General features: G+C 42.6%; 1 protein-coding gene across 1 annotated transcript in view; it reads left to right on the forward strand.

Annotated features, from left to right (window-relative positions):
• The window catches only part of ADAMTS17 (ADAM metallopeptidase with thrombospondin type 1 motif 17), a gene marked incomplete at both ends in the record, with an annotated part of 351,029 nt that overhangs the window by 7,997 nt on the left and 322,562 nt on the right, over nt 1-20,470 (forward strand). Inside the window, one exon of the mRNA XM_082649123.1 lies at nt 4,555-4,708. Within this exon, the coding sequence (XP_082505249.1) occupies nt 4,555-4,708 (154 nt within the window). The remainder of the gene's footprint in view (nt 1-4,554; nt 4,709-20,470) is intronic.

The following is a 20,470-nucleotide window of genomic DNA, read 5'->3' on the forward strand; positions in this document are numbered from 1 at the left end:
ATGGCCTGGAGTGGGGCCTGGGCCTGAGTTTTCAAAGCTTGCCAAGTGACTGCACTGTGCAGCCAGGGATGAGGACCTCTGAGCAAGGGGGACTGCGGGAAGACCATGCTATTGCCTTCTATTCCAAGCCGGTCCAGTCCAGTTCATTCTATTCCATTCGAATCCATTCCATTACAGTACAGTTCACTCACATTTTCTTGAGTAACTGTTATGTGGCAGACATTGGAAAAATAAGAAGGCATAATTCCGATCCTGCCTCAAAGGAACAAACTACTTTTTAGGTTGGTTGTGACAGATGCCCCATAACACAGGGGATAGTGGGCTGGGACATAGAGTGCCAGGGAAGGGGGATTTTTTTTTTTTTTTTTTTTTTTTTTTTTTACCGGGGAGAGGGAGGGGAGAAGGAAGGTCAGGAAAAGATCAAGAGGGCTGACAAGTTTTTATCCTGGGATGAGATTGTGTGTGTGTGTGTGTGTGTGTGTGTGTGTGTGTGTGGTGGCACGGGGGAGGGGGAGGTGGTGACAAGCGGCACTTTTCAACAACGTTTTGTCACTGTGATGACCTGGTGAATATTAGCGAGGCTTCAGGGTGCCTAGTGACAGCACTTGGAGGGGGCAGGGGCAAGTTCCTTCCTTGTGGTGGCTCCTGAGGGGGAGGGCTGTGCCCTGCTCCCTCCCCCCAGGTGCTAGTCTTGGCCACAGGCCAGCTTGAAAGTCAGTTCCCAAGAGGGCAAGTGGCTGCCAGGTAGAGTATAGGCCATTAGTCCATGTGTCTGTCTCTCACCAGCATTGCCATTCTCTTTCCTGAATGGATGGAAACCAGCATGTGGGTTCCTCCAAAAAAGACCTTCTAAAGCAAAACCTCCCCCAAGGGGCTGGACCATGCTTGTGTGTGTGCATGTATGTACCTGTAGGCTTTCTCACCAAGGTGAGATTCTCCCTATATTGTGTCACATTAGAACTACTGGCTAACTGGCCTTTACCCTGTGGCTTGCATGCTAGGCTGAGTGAATGATAACTGGCTTTGGAAGTTCTAGACTCAAGGGGGCCTTTAACCTCCCAGAGCTGGAGCATTTCAGGAAGACTCCAGCCCCTGTCAAGGTTGAGCGTGTCCCCCAGGGAGCACAGCCCTCCTACAGCGTGGGGCCCATCCCATGCACTGTGCTGTATCTGCCAACTTTATTTCAACCACAGACGTTTCCACTGAAACGGTCATCAAGGACTTCTGCACTGAGGATTTCTTTTTTTTTTGAATTTACTAATTAGATTTTATTTATTTATTTATTTTAACATCTTTATTGGGGTATAATTGCTTTACAATGGTTTGTTATTTTCTGCTTTATAACAAAGTGAATCAGCTATACATATACATATATCCCCATATCCCCTCCCTTCTTGCGTCTCCCTCCCACCTTCCCTATCCCACCCCTCCAGGTGGACACAAAGCACCGAGCTGATCTCCCTGTACTATGCAGCTGCTTCCCACTGCTATCTATTTTACATTTGGTAGTGTATATATGTCAGTGTTACTCTCTCACTTCGTCCCAGCCTACCCTTCCCCCTCCCCGTGTCCGCAAGTCCATTCTCTACGTCTGTGTCTTTTTAAAATTAATTTATTTATGTATTTATCTATTTTTGGCTGTGTTGGGTTTTTGTTGCTGTGCGCGGGCTTTCTCTAGTTGTGGCAAGCGGGGGCTACTCTTTGTTGTGATGCGCTGGCTTCTTATTGCGGGGCCTTCTCGTTGTGGAGCATGGGTTCTAGGTGCATGGGCTTCAGTAGTTGTGACACATGGGCTCAGTAGTTGTGGCTCATGGGCTCTAGAGCACAGGCTCAGAAGTTGTGGTGCATGGGCTTAGTTGCTCCACGGCATGTGGGATCTTCCCAGACCAGGGCTTGAACCCATGTCCCCTGCATCGGCAGGCAGACTGTCAACCACTGTGCCACCAGGGAAGCCCCAGAACCATTTCTTTTTAAGGTTGCATATATATGTGTTAGCATATGGTATTTGTTTTTCTCTTTCTGACTTACTTCACTCTGTATGACAGACTCTAGGTCCATCCACCTCACTACAAATCACTCAATTTCGTTTCTTTTTATGGCTGAGTAATATTCCGTTGTATATATGTGCCACATTTTCTTTATCCATTCATCTGTCGTTGGACACTTAGGTTGCTTCCATGTCCTGGCTATTGTAAATAGAGCTGCAGTGAACATTGTGGTACATGACTCTTTTTGAATTATGGTTTTCTCAGGGTATATGCCTAGTAGTGGGATTGCTGGGTATATGGTATTTCTATTTTTAGTTTTTTAAGGACCCTCCATACTGTTCTCCATAGTGGCTGTATCAGTTTACATTCCCACCAACAGTGCAGGAGGGTTCCACTGAGGCTTTCTATACACACAGCTCTGGTGGATCTGCACAGCCTCCCACAGCCACTCTCTTCCTCCGCTTCTTCAGTCTCCCCAAAGTATCATAGTGAACAAACTCAAGTTTTAACTTCAAAGGAGAGGGGAGAAAGCCATGCTTCCCGGCAGGTCATGCAGTGCCACTTTAAGACAGTTTTATTTGGGCAGTAAAATCTCTGGGTTGTTCTTGGCAGCAGTTCTAATGAAATGGAAACCTTGAAACCTTCTTACAGCAGTAAGTACCGTCTCAACCCCTGTTTGGGGGACTAAATGTTGTAGGCGGTCTTATTAGTGGATCTGATTTATTTTCAGAGGACTGGTATTGATGCATCCTTTCAGAAGGTAGAGGAGTCTGTATCATTTGGTTTGAGTGAGCTCTGTACCTGAGACCTGAGGAATTGCTGAGCTGTGGTGGAGAGCAGTGCTTCTCAAAGCCTGGTCCTCGGGCACGCAGCATCAGTATCACCTGGGGACTTGTTAGAAATGAACGTTCTTGGTGAGCATCCGTGACCTCCAGGTGATTTTGATGCACACTGGAGTTTGAGAACTACCGCTTTTAGAAAGTAGTGTCAGGACTTCCCTGGTGGTCCAGTGGCTAAGACGACTCGTTCCCAGTGCAGGGCACCCAGTGTTCGATCCCTGGTCAGGGAACTAGATCCCACATGCCGCGACTAAGAGTTCACATGCCACAACTAAGACCCGGCACAGCCAACTAAATAATTTTTTTTTTTTTTTTAAGAAAAGAAAACAGTGTCATGGCTTTTAGAAAATAGTATTGGGGAGAGAGAGAACAAAGGATGTTCGTGACAGCCTAAGACAGATTGGCCCAGTCTCCTGAATCTGTGCTAGTAAAGGTTGTCCCGACCATGAACGCAGAGCAGGGACTGTGGACTGCAGGGCCCAGTATGCAAACATAGATAATTCTCAGCCCTGGCCGAGTCAGGATCCTTGTGAGCGGTTTACCTTGTTTTGTTGATGTCTCAGAAGAGAAGCTAGCAGCAGATATCCTGGGGAAGGAGGGCAAATTGTTTAAATGCTGTTAGCATTGGTTCCAAATGAAAGGAAAAGTTCTCTGCATTGTGTATATATTTTTAAGAATTAATATTCACTCTGTTAAAGCGACAAATTAAGAATCCCAGTCCTTAAGTTTTTTGTTCAATTTACAAGTCATGTTCTATTTATAATCTAGCAAGTTTTTGAAATACCTTTTAAGGGGCCTTTGGATAACATTTAATCCTATTTACAAATTGGTGATTAACAACGTTTAAACCTTTAAAACTGTATGTAGAAATTTACCATATTCAATTTCATTTTCAAGTTCTTCTGTTGTCTGATTAAAAAATAAACCCTTTGCATGATTCATATAAATAATTAGTTAACTAGTTTTATAAACATGGGAAGTCTTAAGTTCTCTTATACATTCTGATACTGTTTATAAGCCTAATAAGATTTTTAAATTACAGGTCTAAATCATTGCTGTGCTTTAAATTAGAATCACAAATTGAATCCATTAGATACTCTGCCAAGTTCTCTTAAACACTGAAAAAAATCCACTATCACAAAACTATTAACACTACAGGTCTGACTCCATCCTCTCTATTTAATTCTAAATATTGCCCAGGAATAAGATATATTTTTTTCCCATTAAGGATATAATTGTCATTCATTCCCAACACTTTTGGAGGTACCTCCTTAGGTGGAGTTTTAGGGGATGATATAAAAAATAGTTTTTTAAATGGGCTTTAATTAGAAGTAAGTGTATAGGAGCAGGCAAACAAGGGAATCTGTTCTCCCTCCCCCCTGCTGCAGCAGAGGCCCCAATAAAGCCTTGCCTGAAAAATAATATTAAAAAAAAATTAACACTAAAGTAAGATATCTTTGAAAGTGAACCCAGAAAATGGGTGCTGTTGCCGCATCCCCCCCCACACCCGCCTTCTGTCACCTGACCCCCAACACAGCTGCTGGGTGAGATGTTTCAAGTCATGCAAGAGCTCATTCTTGGACTCTGTAAATTGGTGTAAGCTGCAAAGAAAAAGCCCAGGCAGGGGAAGCAGGCCATAGCTAGGTGGCCTTTCCACCCTCTGGCTCTGGGGTCGTGGGCAAGTGTGAATGAGGATGACTGACAACTGTTTTCCTCTTTCTGGGCAGGTTGGCCTCATCCAGCTTGGGCAGGAGCAGGTGCTAATCCAGCCCCTCAACAATTCCCAGGGACAAGAGCATCTGATCAGGCGCAGATGGTCCTTGACACCCAGCCCCTCTGCCGAGACCCAGGTCTCTGGGCAGCTCTGCAAGGTCCTAACAGGTGAGTCTGGGAAATAGTGTGAATGACTCACAACACAGGCCCTTTTGGCTTTTGGTGCCATCGCACGTCCCTAGACCATCCCCATTGCTGTGTCTCCAAGTGTGCTGAAATCTTGTGAGCAAGAACTTACCTTTCCCTGTATTTTGAAAGCTTTTTTTAATTGCCCATAAGGCCACTTTCTTTTCATTTCTATGTGTATTAATATCAGCGTTTCATGTGTAGCAGCCCTTTGAAAAAGGTGTTTCTAGAAAGAACCCAGGATCTCTTTTGTGTAGTGTCTCAATTTTATGGATCTGGAGCAAGTTGAGGCCTGAAAAACCTCAATGGCTTATTGTTATCAAGCCCGAGGTTGGTGGCAGAGCTAGGATGAGAATTCCTTCCCTTGGCACCCTGGCCAGAGCTTGCTTTCCTTATACAGTGGTCCTCGGTCTTGTCTGCACTAATTAGAGTCACCTGGGGGACCTATGAAGCAGTGGTTCTTAAGAGTGTGACCCCAGCAGCATCAGAATCACCTCGGACTCTGTTAGAACTGCATGTTCTCTCCCAGCCCCCACCTCCTGAATCAGAAACCATGGGGGTGGGTCCAGGTAAATCTGATCATGCTTCAGTGTGAGAGCCACTGCTTTAAAAAATGCCATGCACTAGCCAGTCCCTCCAAATCCTCATCTAATTGGTCCATGGTGTGACTTGGGTGTGTTTTTGAAGGTGGTTCTAATAAGCAGCTTGGGCTGAGAACCCAGGGTTCTTGTATTCTGTGCCTCTTGTGGGCAACCTCTGGTTTATCTGTTAAGTGTTTAAGGACATTTCACCATGCTGTGTCACTAGCAGTCTGCCTGTGAGTGTCCCTTGATGAAGATGATATCCTACTGCTCACAGGTGTCACTTCCTCCCTGGAGAGCATGGGACCCCATGGCTTACCTTTGGGAGTTGTTCTTTTGTAGTTTAAAGACTTTGAATAAAAATACAGTGTCTCAGTTTAGTATTCCAATGACCTTGGAAGTAAATCGATTATATGACTGTATTTTGAACAGCTTTGTTATGTATAAGCGAGCCCTGCAGCTTAGCTCCGCTGGTGCATGCAGTCCTGACCCTATCCACATAGCCACGCTCCTTAGCCTAGTCTGCATTCAGCAGGGAGTTATTAGAGGTGATTTTGCTGGATCAGGGTCATCTCTGAAACTCCAGGAGAAAGAATGCCACCATACATTAGGGTTTTGCTGTGTACCTTCCTGCACCCTTACAAAAACAGGAAAGAGAGGTCTCAGCAAAAAATTACTTGTAACTAAAATTTTTTTTGGCGGTACGCGGGCCTCTCACTGTTGTGGCCTCTCCCGCTGCGGAGCACAGGCTCTGGACGCTCAGGCTCAGCGGCCATGGCTCACGGGCCCAGCTGCTCTGCGGCATGTGGGATCCTCCTGGACCAGGGCACAAACCCGTGTCCCCTGCATCGGCAGACGGACTCTCAACCACTGCGCCACCAGGGAAACCCTGGTATTGTAACTAAAATTTACCCCTTAATAGGAAGCATGGGTTTTGGTAAGTCCGATGGTTGGTTGTGTGTTTGGGCTTGATGTTGGTGTGTTATTTTAAACGTTAGCCAGCTGCCCCTATCTGGGTCAATCGGTGGATTTTTTTCTCTCTCTCCTCTCAGAGTAAATGACTAGTGGTCATTTTAAATCTTTGTGCATTTTCTGCAGCTGATCTGACCATATTGTTTCAGAGGCAGGGGGATGACTCTAAGGCAGAGGTTCTCAGCCCTGGCTGTCCATTGGCATCACCTGGGGAACTTTAACAACTAGTCACACCCAGCTCCTGCCCCCAGAGAGCCGCTTTTATTGATCTGGGGTGCAGCCTGGGCATCTAGTGATTTGAAGCCTCTCCAGGTGGTTCTAACGTTCAGCTGGTGCTGAGAACTGCTGCGCTAAGTTTCAGACATGATTAATAGCACCTGTGGGCCATCGGAAGTGGGTTTTCTCAGGTGAGAATCACCAAGCAGGGCCATACAGTGAAACCCAAGGACAAATATGTTTTATTCTTACTTTCCCTTTGTTCCTGCCAGTGCTTGTCAGCTGCTAGTCAGTGACCAGAAACCCTGGGTGCCTGTGGATGATATCATGGAATATTTGTCTAATTACCAGCTGCCATCCTCTTTAGGGGTGTGATACCAAGGATTGCTGACAAAATGATAAATTGTGTTTGTGTTTGCATTTTTGTCCCTAAGACTAGTTTGGAGGCACTCTTCTGAGAGACTCTTTTGCCTTTAGTGAAGGAAATAAAATGAACAAAACCAGGGGGTTTATTCCCAGCCCCCAAATCTCACATCAACATGCTCTGCCATGCAGGAGCAACATGTATATTTAAGGTGATGCCAACTCAGGCTCTGTCCTGGGTAGGAACACAGACATAGGAGAACGGTATAGACTTTGCTTCTGGTCCTTCTTTCTTTGTGCGAAATAGTCAGTAAACTTTGTTGCTGTGTTGGGAAAGACAGCAGGCCTTCTAAGAGGCTTAGCTAATGAGCAGTCAATTAGACCCTATCTAGTTTGGATTAACTTTCAAACATTGGGGTTTAGAAACTGGGAAAATTAATTTACTGGGACTCCAGCAAAATACATTCTTGAAGTTTCCTGGAAAGATTAATCAGATTAATCCATGATTTCCCATGGGAACTTGTTCTTTATGGCTGAGCATGGCAGCCATAGGTGTAATTGTGCCTTGTCATTGATCTGTGTTATTCCAACCTTGGACATGGCCTTGGGGTAGCCAGCTGGCTCACACAGGTGAGGAGCAGTCTGATAACTCTTTCTTCTCCATGAAGCACTCAATTTACCTGTGAGTTGAGTCTGGGTAAGCTGCCATGTTGTCTAGGGGGATAGAGGGACTGACACAGGAAAGGCCACCTGGGAGGAATCACTGCCTTCTCTTTGGTACTATAGAGGTTGCATTTCTAGCAGTCTTTGGGGCTTCCAGAGAGGGGACAGATGGATCCTATTTCCTTTACAGCTTCTTACTCTAGGACCTTATAAATTAATTTAAAAAAATCACTCCAGCTTGGAACTTTGCGTGAAAATATGGAGGCTGTGAGCCTTTTTAAATAAAAATAAATAAAAAAATAAATAAAATAAATAAAATAAATAAATAAAATAAATAAATAAAAAAAATTTATTTATTTATTTTGGTGAGCATGAGTTTTTGAAGATATTTTTGGCTGTTCTCAAACACTAAAATGGTAGTTTGGATATTTTGAAATGTTTCTTGATTTAAAAAAAATATTTATTTATTTTGGCTGTGCTGGGTCTTCACTGCGGCATGCCGACTCTTGGTTGCGGCATGTGGACTTCTTAGTTGCGGCATGCATGTGGGATCTAGTTCCCCACCAGGGATCGAACCCGGGACCCCTGGATTGGGAGTGCAGAGTCTTACCCACTGGACTGCCAGGGAAGTCCCTGTTTCTTGATTTTTTTGAGTGGTTATTTTGACTTCAAAACTTTTTGTCTGCCTGCTATGCTTATTTTAATTTCTCTATTCAGATTCATTATAGAATCTTCTCACTAGCACTTTCGTGGTTTTTAGTAACAATTTGAATCTCTTCTCATCCACTATGGTAGATGTAACATGTGGATGGTTGAAGTAGATTGTAAAATAATGAAACTAGTTTCCTATGAGGCACTGTCAAAGTAGGAATTCTGCAACGTTTTGCATGGTGGTGGGCTCTTTAGAACACAAATACACCAATGCCATTCAGCAGTGGTACCTGTGAAGTCACTGATGTCTACTTTATAGTTTGTTTTGTTATGATTGTTTTAAAAAACAGTGCAGTAATTTTATAGTATTGTTTCATTAATTCATAGCATTCTGAAGTTAATTTTAGTGAGTAGAGGATACCATAACGATTCAGAAATTGTGTATTGCCAATTTATGCAATAATTTGCATGTGTAATAATATCTGTATATACTCTGTAATAAATAAATGGTTGGGACTTGTGTTTTGTGTCACTTAAGATTCATTTGGTTGGAAATGACAGAAATCAAACTGGCTTCAGTACTGATGACATCACAGCCATGGGCTCCTGGAGCTGAGGAGCAGAGCAGGAGGTTGGACCTCAGGTCAGCCTTGGCCACAGCAGTTCTGTATCTGACAGCCTTGTCCTCAGCTGGCTTCTCTTCTGGTGATAAAGAGGCAGCTGGGCTGAGGAGATAAACTCTTCTGTTTAATCAGGGTTGACTTGGATCATGATTTGAGTTCCTTTCAGTTCACCACTGGCTTCAAGCGTCTTGAGGCAAGAGTAGAAGAGCTTATTAGCTCAGTCCCCACATAACTATGGAGATGTCACTCTGCCTTCCATCCTTTTCCTGACTTCCTGAAAGTCAGCTAAAAAGTCTGGTTGGATAGATTCAGGACACCTCTAATCCAGATAGAATCCATCATTCCAGCCCATGTGGTTGATAAGACTTTGGCTGGTTCCTTCACAGGGTCCTCATCAGATGCTAATTAACTCCTCATCCCACCTGTGCCCGGGATAAACATGGCTACTGGTTTTTGCTCATTAGGAAGGGCTCAATCCCTCTGAAATTTAGTTCCTCTAAACTTCTTTGAGACCTTAGGTCTCCAGTGGGTAAAGCAAAATATGATTTCGTTGTTTATCCAGTGTTTTTTGTTGTTTCAGTGGTGGTGATAGTCTTCCATGTTTTTCTGCATCTTAAGTGGAAGAAGAACCCAAAGGAAATGGAATTAAATTTGTACTTTGAGTTTTTTCATGTTAATATTTTAAGTATGTATTCACATATAAAAATATTAAATCCAAAAAGAGACACCAATATTTTAAGAATTATTATTCCTGGAGAAAGAGAAAGAAGTATGATGGCAGAGACCCAACTCTGTCTACCTTGTGTGTGACCCCAGAAGTGTCCCTTGGCATCTCTGTGCCTCTGCATTAGTTTGCTGGGGCTGCTGGAACAAACTACCACAGACCTGGCAGCTTGAACAACAGGCATTTACTTCCTCACAGTTTTGGAGTCTAGAAGTCTGAGATCACTGTGTGGGCAGGGTTGGTTTCTTCTGAGACCTCTCTCCTTAGCTTGTAGATGGCAGTCTTCTTCCTGTGTCCTCTTATTGTCTCATGGTCTGTGCATATCTGTGTCCTAATCTCCTCTTCTTTTAAGAATGTCAGTTATATTGGATTAGAGCCCACCCTAATGATCCCAGTTTCACTTAATTACCTCTTTAAATCCCCTATCTGCAAACTCGGTCACATTCAAAGGTACTGTGGGTTAGAGTACACAGTTCAGCCCACAACGGCCTCTGTTTTCTCATCTGTAACATTGATATGATGCAGGTCTTGTCTGCTTCTCAGGGTTATTGCTGAAGAACAGAGAGGTGAGAGGGTGATGGAACCGCTTCCAGCCACATTGGTGGGGGGAATGTTCATAAGAACACTTACAAATGCCTAAGAGGCAAAAAACAAACTTAGAGGAAATTAGAAATGGGCTGTATAAAGGGTCCCTTTCTATAAGAATAGATATCATAGTTGGCTGGTCATCATCTATTTACAGTTTTTTCTTGATAAATAAATAGAAAAGGAGCTGTGTAGACTCAGGCAACTTTAGAAAGGACTGGGCCACTGACCTTCAGTTTCATCATCTGCACCTGACTAATATCATCTACCTCTTGGGAGTTTTGTGGGTTTTAAATGAGATAATGCATACTTGTCACTTAGCAACTAACAAATATTAGTTGCAGCTGCTGTGGTTATAATTATGATTTGTATCCCCATTCTTTAATATCAGAGGACCACTTCAGTGCCCTTGTTCTGTATTAAGTGGGAAAGAAAGAGAAACTCTATGAGAGCACTGAGTGAAAGCTAAAGGTTCTCATTATTATTCTTGAATCTGTCATTCTTGCCTCTTGAGAAAATCTGTAATGCAATCAGGGAATCTTAGTGTTTCCAGACTGGAAGTTACCCTTAAAGGACATATGCTCTCGTTTTTGTTTATTCTGTCATCAAGTATTCATTGACCCTCTAGACAACATACTGTGGTGAGCATGACACAGCATGTTCCCTGCCTCCAGGAAGCTCGTAGGGGGGATAGAAGTAAACAAAGGTAGCAGGTATAAATTATTTTTGTAAAATATTTAGAACGGGAAAAAGAGCACAAAACAAAAACTGAAGGCCCACATACCCAGCATTCAGACTTAACCCATGTTAGGATCTGGTCACATCTGCTTTGGAACATTTTTTTCTTGAGATAAATTAACATTTATGGGTATGAGTGAGTATCCTTCCACCTCACCCCTTATCATCCCTCTAGCTTACTGTCCAGAAGAAACCACCATCCTGAGGTTGGTGTGAATCTCTCCTATCCATGTTTTTTTAAACTATTATGGCATTTGTGATATATAGTCATAAACTGCATGTTGTGTTGTTTTGTATGTTTTAACATTTACATAAGTCGCTTCATACTGTGCAGTTTGCTTTTATCACTTACAATAATGTTTTTTAGGTTTATCTATGTTCCTTTTTTTATAATATTCTCTAGATTTAATCAAGTTGCTTTTTTCCTAACTTTTTTAGAATACTTAGCTCATTAAACTTTACTCTTTCTTAATTTTTAATGTATATATTTGAGGCTATACATTTTCCTGTAAGCATACCTTTAACTGCATACAAATTTTGATATGTAATATTTCCAGTATCCAGTTCTAAGTATTCTCCAAGTTCCATAATAGTTTTTTCCTAGAGGGGCAGTACAATGTAGGTACTTAAGAACTTACAGATATGCCTACTGGGTTTGTATAAATTTATTTATTTATTTATTTATTTATTTATTTATATTTTTGGCTGTGTTGGGTCTTCGTTGCTGGACGTGGGCTTCCTTTAGTTGCGGTGAGCAGGGACTACTCTTCGATGCGGTGCACGGGCTTCTAGTTGCGGTGGCTTCTCTTGTTATGGAGCACAGGCTCTAGGCACGCAGGCTTCAGTAGTTGTGGCACGCTGGTTCAGTAGTTGTGGCTTGCCAGCTCTAGAGCGCAGGCTCAGTAGTTGTGGTGCACGGGCTTAGTTGCTCCACGACATGTGGGATCTTCCCGGATCAAGGCTCGAACCCGTGTCCCCTGCATTGGCAGGCGGATTCTTAAGCACTGCGCCACCAGGGAAGTCCCTGGCCTACTGGGTTTGAATTCCTGCCTCCACCACTTACTGGCTTGAATGACCTTGAGTAATTTATTTAATCTTTTTGTGCCTAAATTTCTTTATTTGTAAAAATGGTGATAATAATTGCATGTGCTTTATAGAATTATTAAGATGATTAGATAAGTTAATATATAATGCACTTACAACGTTTAGCACAAAGTATTCTGTATTATTATCTATTATCATTGCAGCTTTACATTTATAAATTTTTATCATGTGTTTTTGCCATCGTTCAAAACTGATTTACAGTTCTCTGTTTAGCAGTTAAAAAATGTGGCCCATACCAAGTTTTCCATCATGTTCTTTTTTTATAGTTTCAGGATCTCTGCTGAGATTTCCTATCTTTTCATTCATCAAGAGCATATTTTCCTTTATGTCCTTAGGCATGGTGATAATAATTGCTTTAAAATTCTTGTCTGCTCTTCTAACAGCTGGGTCGTCATGGGATTTTTTTCTCCATTTATTGTCTTTTCTCTTGCAAATGGGTCACATTGTCCTAGTTATTCAAATGTCAATAAGAATAACATACGGAATGTGTTCTGGATGTAAATGTAATATTTTGAAGTGGATTCTATTCCTCTGGAGTATTTTAGCTGACAATTAATTTTCTTGGACTCAAACTGCAAAATTTGTCTCTCAGGCAGCATCTCAAATCTCAGTTCCATTCTTTTATCCTTAGCTAGAGTCTGTTCCACATAGGGATCATTTAGAGAGTTTGATATAGTTGATATACAGAATTTTGGGCTTCCCCTTCTTGGAGCTCTCCTTTCTAATATGCCCCCACTTAGTTTCTAGTCACTTTTGTGCTCTGAACTCTGTCCTTTGGTTCTTTAGGCCTGAGGATTGTGGGCATTCTATTGGAGTATAAGCCACCCTATAGCACTGACCAGGCCTGCCTTCAGTCCCCTGTGCTGTTCTGTTCTTCCAAGCTTTGACTCCCCACCAACATCTTCCTGCATTGGCTTACTTTCCAGTAATCCAGTCAGTGGATTTTTGTATTTTGTTTAAGTTTACAGTTGTTCTCTATAGGAGGTTTAGGTCTGTTAGAAGCTTGTTGGCCATACTGCATTCCATATGATATTGATTCTTTGGTAATGGTTGAGATTTGAATTGTAGTTTAGAACATAGCTATTTTTGTTTTAATAAATGTTTTATATGTAATTAAAAGAATGTGTATTCTTTAATTGTTGTGAACAGCATTTTATATATTTTCATTAGTTCAAATTGTTGTGATCTCAAAATCATTCATATCCTCATTATTTTTGTCTTGCTTGACTTACTTGTTTTAATAAGAGGTATATTAAAAATCTCATAACTTATTGTAGTTTGGCATATTTCTCCCTTTAATTCCATTAATTTTTGCTGTATAGGTTATGAGGCAGTATTGTTTGTTGCATACAGGTCTAGGAGCTGTATTCCTGGTGAATTATTTCTTTTATTATCGTGTAATAAACCATCTTTATCCCTGGTAAAGCTTTTGGCCTTCTGGCTATTTTCATCTAATATTAATATTACCAGTAGTTTTTATTTTCCTCAATGTTTGCCTGATTTTTATTTTTCCTAAGTTTTAATTTCAATCCTTCTCTATAATGATGTTTTATATAGTTTCTTAAAAATAATATGTATCTGAATTTTAAAAAATGTCCAATTTAAGAACATCTGTCTTTTCATTGACAAGGTTAGTATTTTTATATTTATGGTGTTACTGATATAATTACATGTATTTCTACCATCTTTTGTTTTCCATTTACAATACCATGGTTTTTCTTTGATTCTGTTTCTTTTTGTTGTTGTTTTCATTTTTTTCTGTTGGTTCCATCAGCTTTTCTTCCCCCTTTTTTCTTCCACTGGTGTGAAAATGTTATCATCTATTCACTTCTTTTGTTGTTGTTACCCTAAAATTAAAAAAAAAATTGTCCTAAGGAAGTCTAAAAGTATCAGGTGTCTTTCATTCATAATATAAGAGCCTTCAAATGCTTTCATTTTATTTATTATTTTTATCTGTTAATTTAATTATATATTTTTGTCCCCTCCCATTTAATCATCATCATTATATATTCTTATAGTTAAAATTATTTAGATTTATTTATATATTTACCAACTTATTTGCTCAGTATTATTTCTTGCAACCCATGTCTCTGTATTTAATGTCCTTCTTAAAGAACACTTTAATCAGGGTTTCTGAGTGGTTACATTATTATCTTTGTTTTTCCAAAACTGTCTTTATTTCACTGGTACTCTTACTGATGATTTAGCTGAATATAGAATTCTAGGTTGAGTCTTATCTTTTCTTAACACTTTGAAGATCTTATTCCAGTGTCTTCTATTTTTGCTACAAAAGGTATTTCAACTTTAGATTCTGTGTAAATAGATTCTGTCTTTTCTCTGTGCAGGTTTAAAAAATGTTATTATCTTTGTGTTCTATAGTATATCTATGGTGGGTTTCCCATACTTATCCCGTTTGGGACTCATTGTGATTTTTGGATGTGAGGATTCATGGCTCTGTCAGTTCTGGAAAATGCCCAGCCTCCATCTCACTGAAGAAAGCATCTTCCCTGTTATCTGCTTATTCTTCTCCTGGGACCACTAGCTGATGTGGACCTTCCTAGTCTTTCCTCCATGTTTTGTAATTTCTTTTTATGTGTTTGGTCTCTTTATCTCTATATTCTGTATTCTGGGTAATTCTTCTCATTGGTCTCCCAGTTCACATTTCTGTTAAATTGGGTCTAATCTCCACTTAGTCCACCTACTAAGTTTTTAATTTTAGTGATTATAATCTATACATCTAGAAGTTATATTTCATTCTTTTCCAATTCTCTCTTTCCTTTTTATAGTGTCTTGTTCTCTCATTATGATTTTATTTTTCCTTTCTTTTATCACTTTGGTTATTTTTAACATAATGATTTTAAGTCTTTTTTGAATTATTCCACTTTCTGAATTTCTTGGGGTCCTGATCTTCCTGTTTGTTGTATTTGCTCACTCTCTTTTAAACTGGACCATTTTCCTATGTGGATTGTAATTTTATGCTGTGAGCTCAGTTTAGGCTGATGTGTCCCCTCCTCTCATAGCCCCCACTACCCCATCTTCTATGAGAGTGCTCTATGTTCTGGGCTATGGAAGAATCTTCACCGAGTAATTTCACATACCTTTCTGTCTGATGCCCCAGGACCTTTTCACAAGTCCAAACATGATTTCTACTTTAGTGTTTTTCCTTAGGAAATCTATACTGTAAGAGTGATGTGTATTTGTGCGTGTGGCAGAGGCTGGGGGATTTGCACTGGAGACTCACCCACATTCCCCTGGCATTCAGAGGTCTGAACAGAGACAATCTTCCCTGTACTTCCATGTGCCGAGTCATGCTGGGGTCTTGGCCAGATCTCTTTATCTTGCTGTGGCAGGTAAAGCTGGCCTCTCACCTTTTAGGCTAGTATTTGGGCCTAATGTCTGCGGGCCTCTCAGAGCACTTGTTTACTATTCCAAGTATGACACTTCTCAATGTAGTGGCCATCCTTGATGACGGGGACCTTCCAGAGAGGCTGTGGCTCCTGAGGCCCAGCTCAGTGGTGCTGCCTGCCCCCACCCTGGGGACTGCAAGCATGAGGTGCCTCCCTGTGGCTCAGAGAGCCCAAACAAACCCCCTGCCCCCAGGATGGAGAAGTCACTCCCTCTGCTCTTGCTACTTCAGCTCCTGCCCCTCGTCTCAAGGGCACCTCTTCCCCAAATGCTATTCTTTTTTTTTTTGTGGTACACGGGCCTCTCACTGTTGTGGCCTCTCCCGTTGCGGAGCACAGGCTCCGGAGGCGCATGGCTCACGGGCCCAGCCGCTCCGCGGCATGTGGGATCTTCCCGGACCGGGGCACGAACCTGTGTCCCCTGCATCGTCAGGCGGACTCTCAACCACTGCGCCACCAGGGAAGCCCCAAATGCTATTCTTTTAAGGAGCCAAGGTTTTAGATACTGTGGCCGGAATGGCAGCTGTGCCCAGACATCTTCCACCTGTTACCAAGTCCAAGCTCGCTCTGCTCACCGCAGGACAGGCCAATAAATCGGAGACATGTTGAGGCAAGGAATACAACTTTATTTGGAAAGCCGGCAGACTGAGAAGGTGGCGGACCAATGTCTTGGAAAAACCATCTTATCGGGGTCTGGATGGCAGTTTCTTTTATAGCACAGAGAGGGGGAGAAAATGAGGAAGTAAAGTAAAAAAGCCTTAAGTTTTGCAGATGTTCCCTGGAATGGCCGGCCTCAGGGAGGGGATGTGCTAATTTCTTCTTTCTTGCAACCATCCATAGGTGGACAGCTGTCAGGATGCTTCCCTGAAAGGGGCAGGGTTCCCCGAGGCAGGTTATTATGTATAGACTGTATCCTTTTAGTAAACAAAAGCAGCAGAAAGCAAAGGTTAAAGTAAAAGAAACAGATCCAACATGTAGTCAGATTTGGCTCTTCCCTGTTATACACCTTGGGCCCTACAAAGTGCCCTCAGCAAAGGAATGCAAAGGCCACCTATGACAATAGTATAAGAACAAACCACATTAATGCCTCAGTAAATCAACACACCGAGGTCACTCACTGTTTCTTTCACTGACCTCAAGTACAAGCAGTGTCTCCTTGTTGTCTGAAGAAAGTACTCAATGATTTAATCTCAAATTCCATAGGATGGATCTTGAGTTTGTTCCCTTGGACCATAGGAGGCATCTGTCATGCTCCTGGCAGTGTTTCTTGGGTGCCCTGTGGCATGTCTGATGTGTGTCCACCACCTTATGTGGAGGATTCTGGCACAGATGTTAGCAGTTGGCTGAGCAAGGATCTCCCTGGAAAACCAGATGGTCAGGCTCACCTGCCCCCTTTGGGGCCAGGAACCCACACCCACTTCTGTGGCTGCTGGTGCTCAGGGGAGGGGGAACACTTCTGAGATCACCAGGTAAGTGTTTCTTGGATCAGAGTCTCCTGGAATATCCCATGGGGCACCTTTTGTAGTGTGAGTGTTCAGTAATAATCATTTCTGCATTTGCTGTTGTCTTTCAGGCTTAATTCTCACAAGCTTTGAGGGGAATCTCTGATCCTGCCATTTGCTTTATATGAACCATGTGTTCATCCAAGTCCCTTTGATCTCATTTTTATTTCCTTTTAAGACAAGGCACTGAGGAAATCTTTTGGATTTTCTTTTGAGGTGATTGGATGGGTGGGGGATGTGCATTAATCACTGTTTGGGAAGAATAAAATTATTATTATCATTATTATTCCCTGAGGCTGTATGACTCCCTGGATTTGGACCCTGTAAGATGGATACTGCTGCCTGAGTGTCCTGGGGGTGAACACACCCTGGACCGGGCCTTGCCGGCAATGGGCAGGGTCTGACACTGCTTCCCAGGATGCACAGGTTCTTAAAGTCAGCTAATTTTCTTATTCCTTTGTTTCCTCATTTGTAAAAGAGGGCTAATACTTTTCTCAATATTTTACTTCACCGGGTTGCCGGGAGTTAAATGGGCTAATACAAATGGTTTTTCATTAAGTAGAAAGTATTATTAAAATATAAGGTGTCATCTCTTGGGACTTCCCTGGTGACACAGTGGATAAGACTCCATGCTCCCAATGCAAAGGGCCCGGGTTCGATCCCTGGTCAGGGAACTGGATCCCACATGCATACCACAGCTAAGAGTTCTCATGCCACAACTAAGGAGCCTGCGTGCCGCAACTAAGGAGCTGGCGAGCTGCAACTAAGGAGCCCACAAGCCGCAACTAAGGAGCCTGCCTGCCACAACTAAGGAGCCCACCTGCTGCAACTAAGACCCAGTGCAACCAAATAAATATTAAAAAAAAGTTAAACAAACAAACAAAAAATAAGGTGTCGTCTCTATAGCAAAGGCCCATCGGGTGGGTTCCCTAAAGCCAGACCTGACATGAGGACTTGGATGCAGGTGGTTAGTTTAGGGCAGGGAGGGGGTCCCAGGAAGCAGGAGAGAGAGAGACAGGGAAGAGCAAATCCAGTGGAATAGAGCAGGAGGCACTACAGGGAGGGCACCAAAAGAGGATCCTGCAGGCGTCCTGGCTGGGAGACAGTGCCCAGTGTTAGGGATCCCTAACCATTTAAAAATGTTAACAGTTTAGGAAAACTGTTACCTTATAAAAATTCCTGTATATTCAGTTAAAAAATTCTTCCTGTGTGAACATAAATTTATCTATGATAATCCCTCCCTTCCCTCTTCCATCCTTTAAAACATTTATTCATTCAGCAAAAGTAGCTCTGAGATCTCTAAAGGAGTAGATAGAGCATTGCAGACACAGGCCTCCTGGAGGCTTGGTGAGGGCTGTCTGGAAGGGAACTCTAGCCTGGGGGGACCCACCTGTGCTCTTGTGGTTCCCTCTGGAGGCTCTACTTTCTGGGCCGATTGCTGGAGAATCAGGAAAAATGGATAAACCAGGCCTGGGGGCAGTGTTTGAATGAATCTTTATGTAAATATTAAATTTATTCTATGCGCTCAATGACTGTGTGTGTGTTTTCTCTAAATTGGCTTGAGTATATTTTATTTTCAGGCAATATAGGAAGTGAGACTTTCAGGTCTCTGTATTTAAACTTGTAATATTCTCTGTTTTTCAAGGCAGTGCTTTATTCACTCGGCCAGTGTTTATTTGATGCTGACTGTGTGTCAGGGCCAGTCCTAGGCATGGGGTATCCTGCAGTGAATGAGAGATAAAATTCCCTGTTCTCATGGAGCTGACACTCCAATGGGTGATTGCTGACACAAGGATTGAAAGCTGATTACCAGTCTCATTCTAGATGGGCCCTAGGGAAGTGGTTCCCCAGTCCCCTAATCATCCTTTCCTCCTGTGCCAACCTATGGGGAGCCCAGATTGGAAGGAATTTCTGATTCCCAGTGGGGTTTGCTGGGCTGGGTGGAGAGATAAAGAGAGTGAGAACCAAGCCACCAGACTGACAGCTGTGACTGCAGCATGAAGCAGGGATGTTCAAACACAGGATGGTGTTCTGAGTGGTACCTTGCTCCTGCATTTGGAACCAGGTGCAAGGGTGGAAGTCTCACTTCCCATATTGCCTGCCACCTGCTGGCCTCTGGTATGGCCTCCAGCCTCCTTTTATAGTTCTCTGCTTTCTCTTTGCCTCTGGAACCAGATGGGCTCAATGGGACTGGGGTGTCCCCCTCAGAAACCAACCATGGTTCCAGCCATTGGAGCTTGTTCTCGGCCGTATCTTCTGGCGTCATGGAAGCATTGCCAGCAGGGACTCTTCATTCCTGGCACGGTCCAGCTTCCCTTCTTCCCCTGCCTCCAGATGCTAACGCTTTCCAAGTTGAATTTGTGGTCGCTGCTGCTTTTTTTTTTCTCTCTTGGGATCCTTATCTGGTTCTATCCTGGAGCAGTAATCCCCCCTCACTGTCTTCCCAGTTTGTCTTGAGACCCTCATCTTTCCGTGTTCCATCTGCACATCTCCAGTGGCCAGCAGGGGTGGCTGCCTGCTCCCCATAACTTGGGGTTTCTGAACCAAATCCTTGTCTGACGATGCCCGCCTCCACCAGCCCAATACAAATGTTCTGACCCAAGTTTTTTCAGTTACCCCGACTCAAAATTACCTGTTTCCTCTCTTATCCTTGCACCCTTAACTTGAATTCCCTGATCTTATTGTTGCCTTCTTATTTTGCTGTCATTGCAAGGACCTTTGTTAGTCCCCAAATTCACCTCTTGTTAACAGTTTCCTGCACTTGCTCTGTAGTTTGCTATCTCACTCTCTCTCCCCAGCCTTCCTCTTCGTCTTCTCCCTCTCTCCCTCCCCACCTTCCTTCCAACCTCCCCAACCCTCTCCCCCTCCACACACACTTTTTTTCTGAAGCACTTGAGAGTAATTTGCAAATATCATAGTCCTTTATCTATAAATAGTCATTTATATTTCCTAAGAACTCTTAACTAACCATCATATGTTTATCAAACCTGGGATATGAAACATTGACACAATACTGTTGTCTAATGTACCATCCGTATTTAAATTTTGTCAGTAGTCCCAGTAATGTCTTCTATAGCTTTCTTTTCTTGGCCCAGAATCCATTCTAGAATCACACGTTGCATTTAGTTGTCATGTCTCCTTGATATCCCCCAATCTAGGTCAGTTACTTAGAATTATCCTTTATGATCATCAAATTTCTTCAAAAATACAAGTACGGTCTAGTTATTTTGTAGGAAGCCTCTACTTTTGGTTTTGTCTGCTGTTTCTTCATAAGTGGACTTAGGTAGTGCATTTTTGTCTGGAATACGACAAAAGGGATGTTGTGTTGTTCTCAGTGCATCTTATCAGGAGGCACGTGCTGCCAGTTTGTCTTTTGGGGATGTCAATTTTCATTACTTGGTTCAGGTTGTAATCGCTGTTTAATCTGCTGTAAAGTCATTATTTCCCCATATGTAATTAGTGAGTTATTTGTAGGATGTTTTGAGTATATATAAATATCCTGTTCTTCATTAAACTTTCACTCACTAATTTTTTTTTTGGGGGGGGGGTTTTTTGCGGTATGCGGGCCTCTCACTGTTGTGGCCTCTCCCATTGCGGAGCACAGGCTCCGGACGTGCA

Source organism: Grampus griseus, assembly GCF_964374135.1.
Source record: "Grampus griseus genome assembly, chromosome: 2".
Classification (NCBI taxonomy): domain Eukaryota; kingdom Metazoa; phylum Chordata; class Mammalia; order Artiodactyla; family Delphinidae; genus Grampus; species Grampus griseus.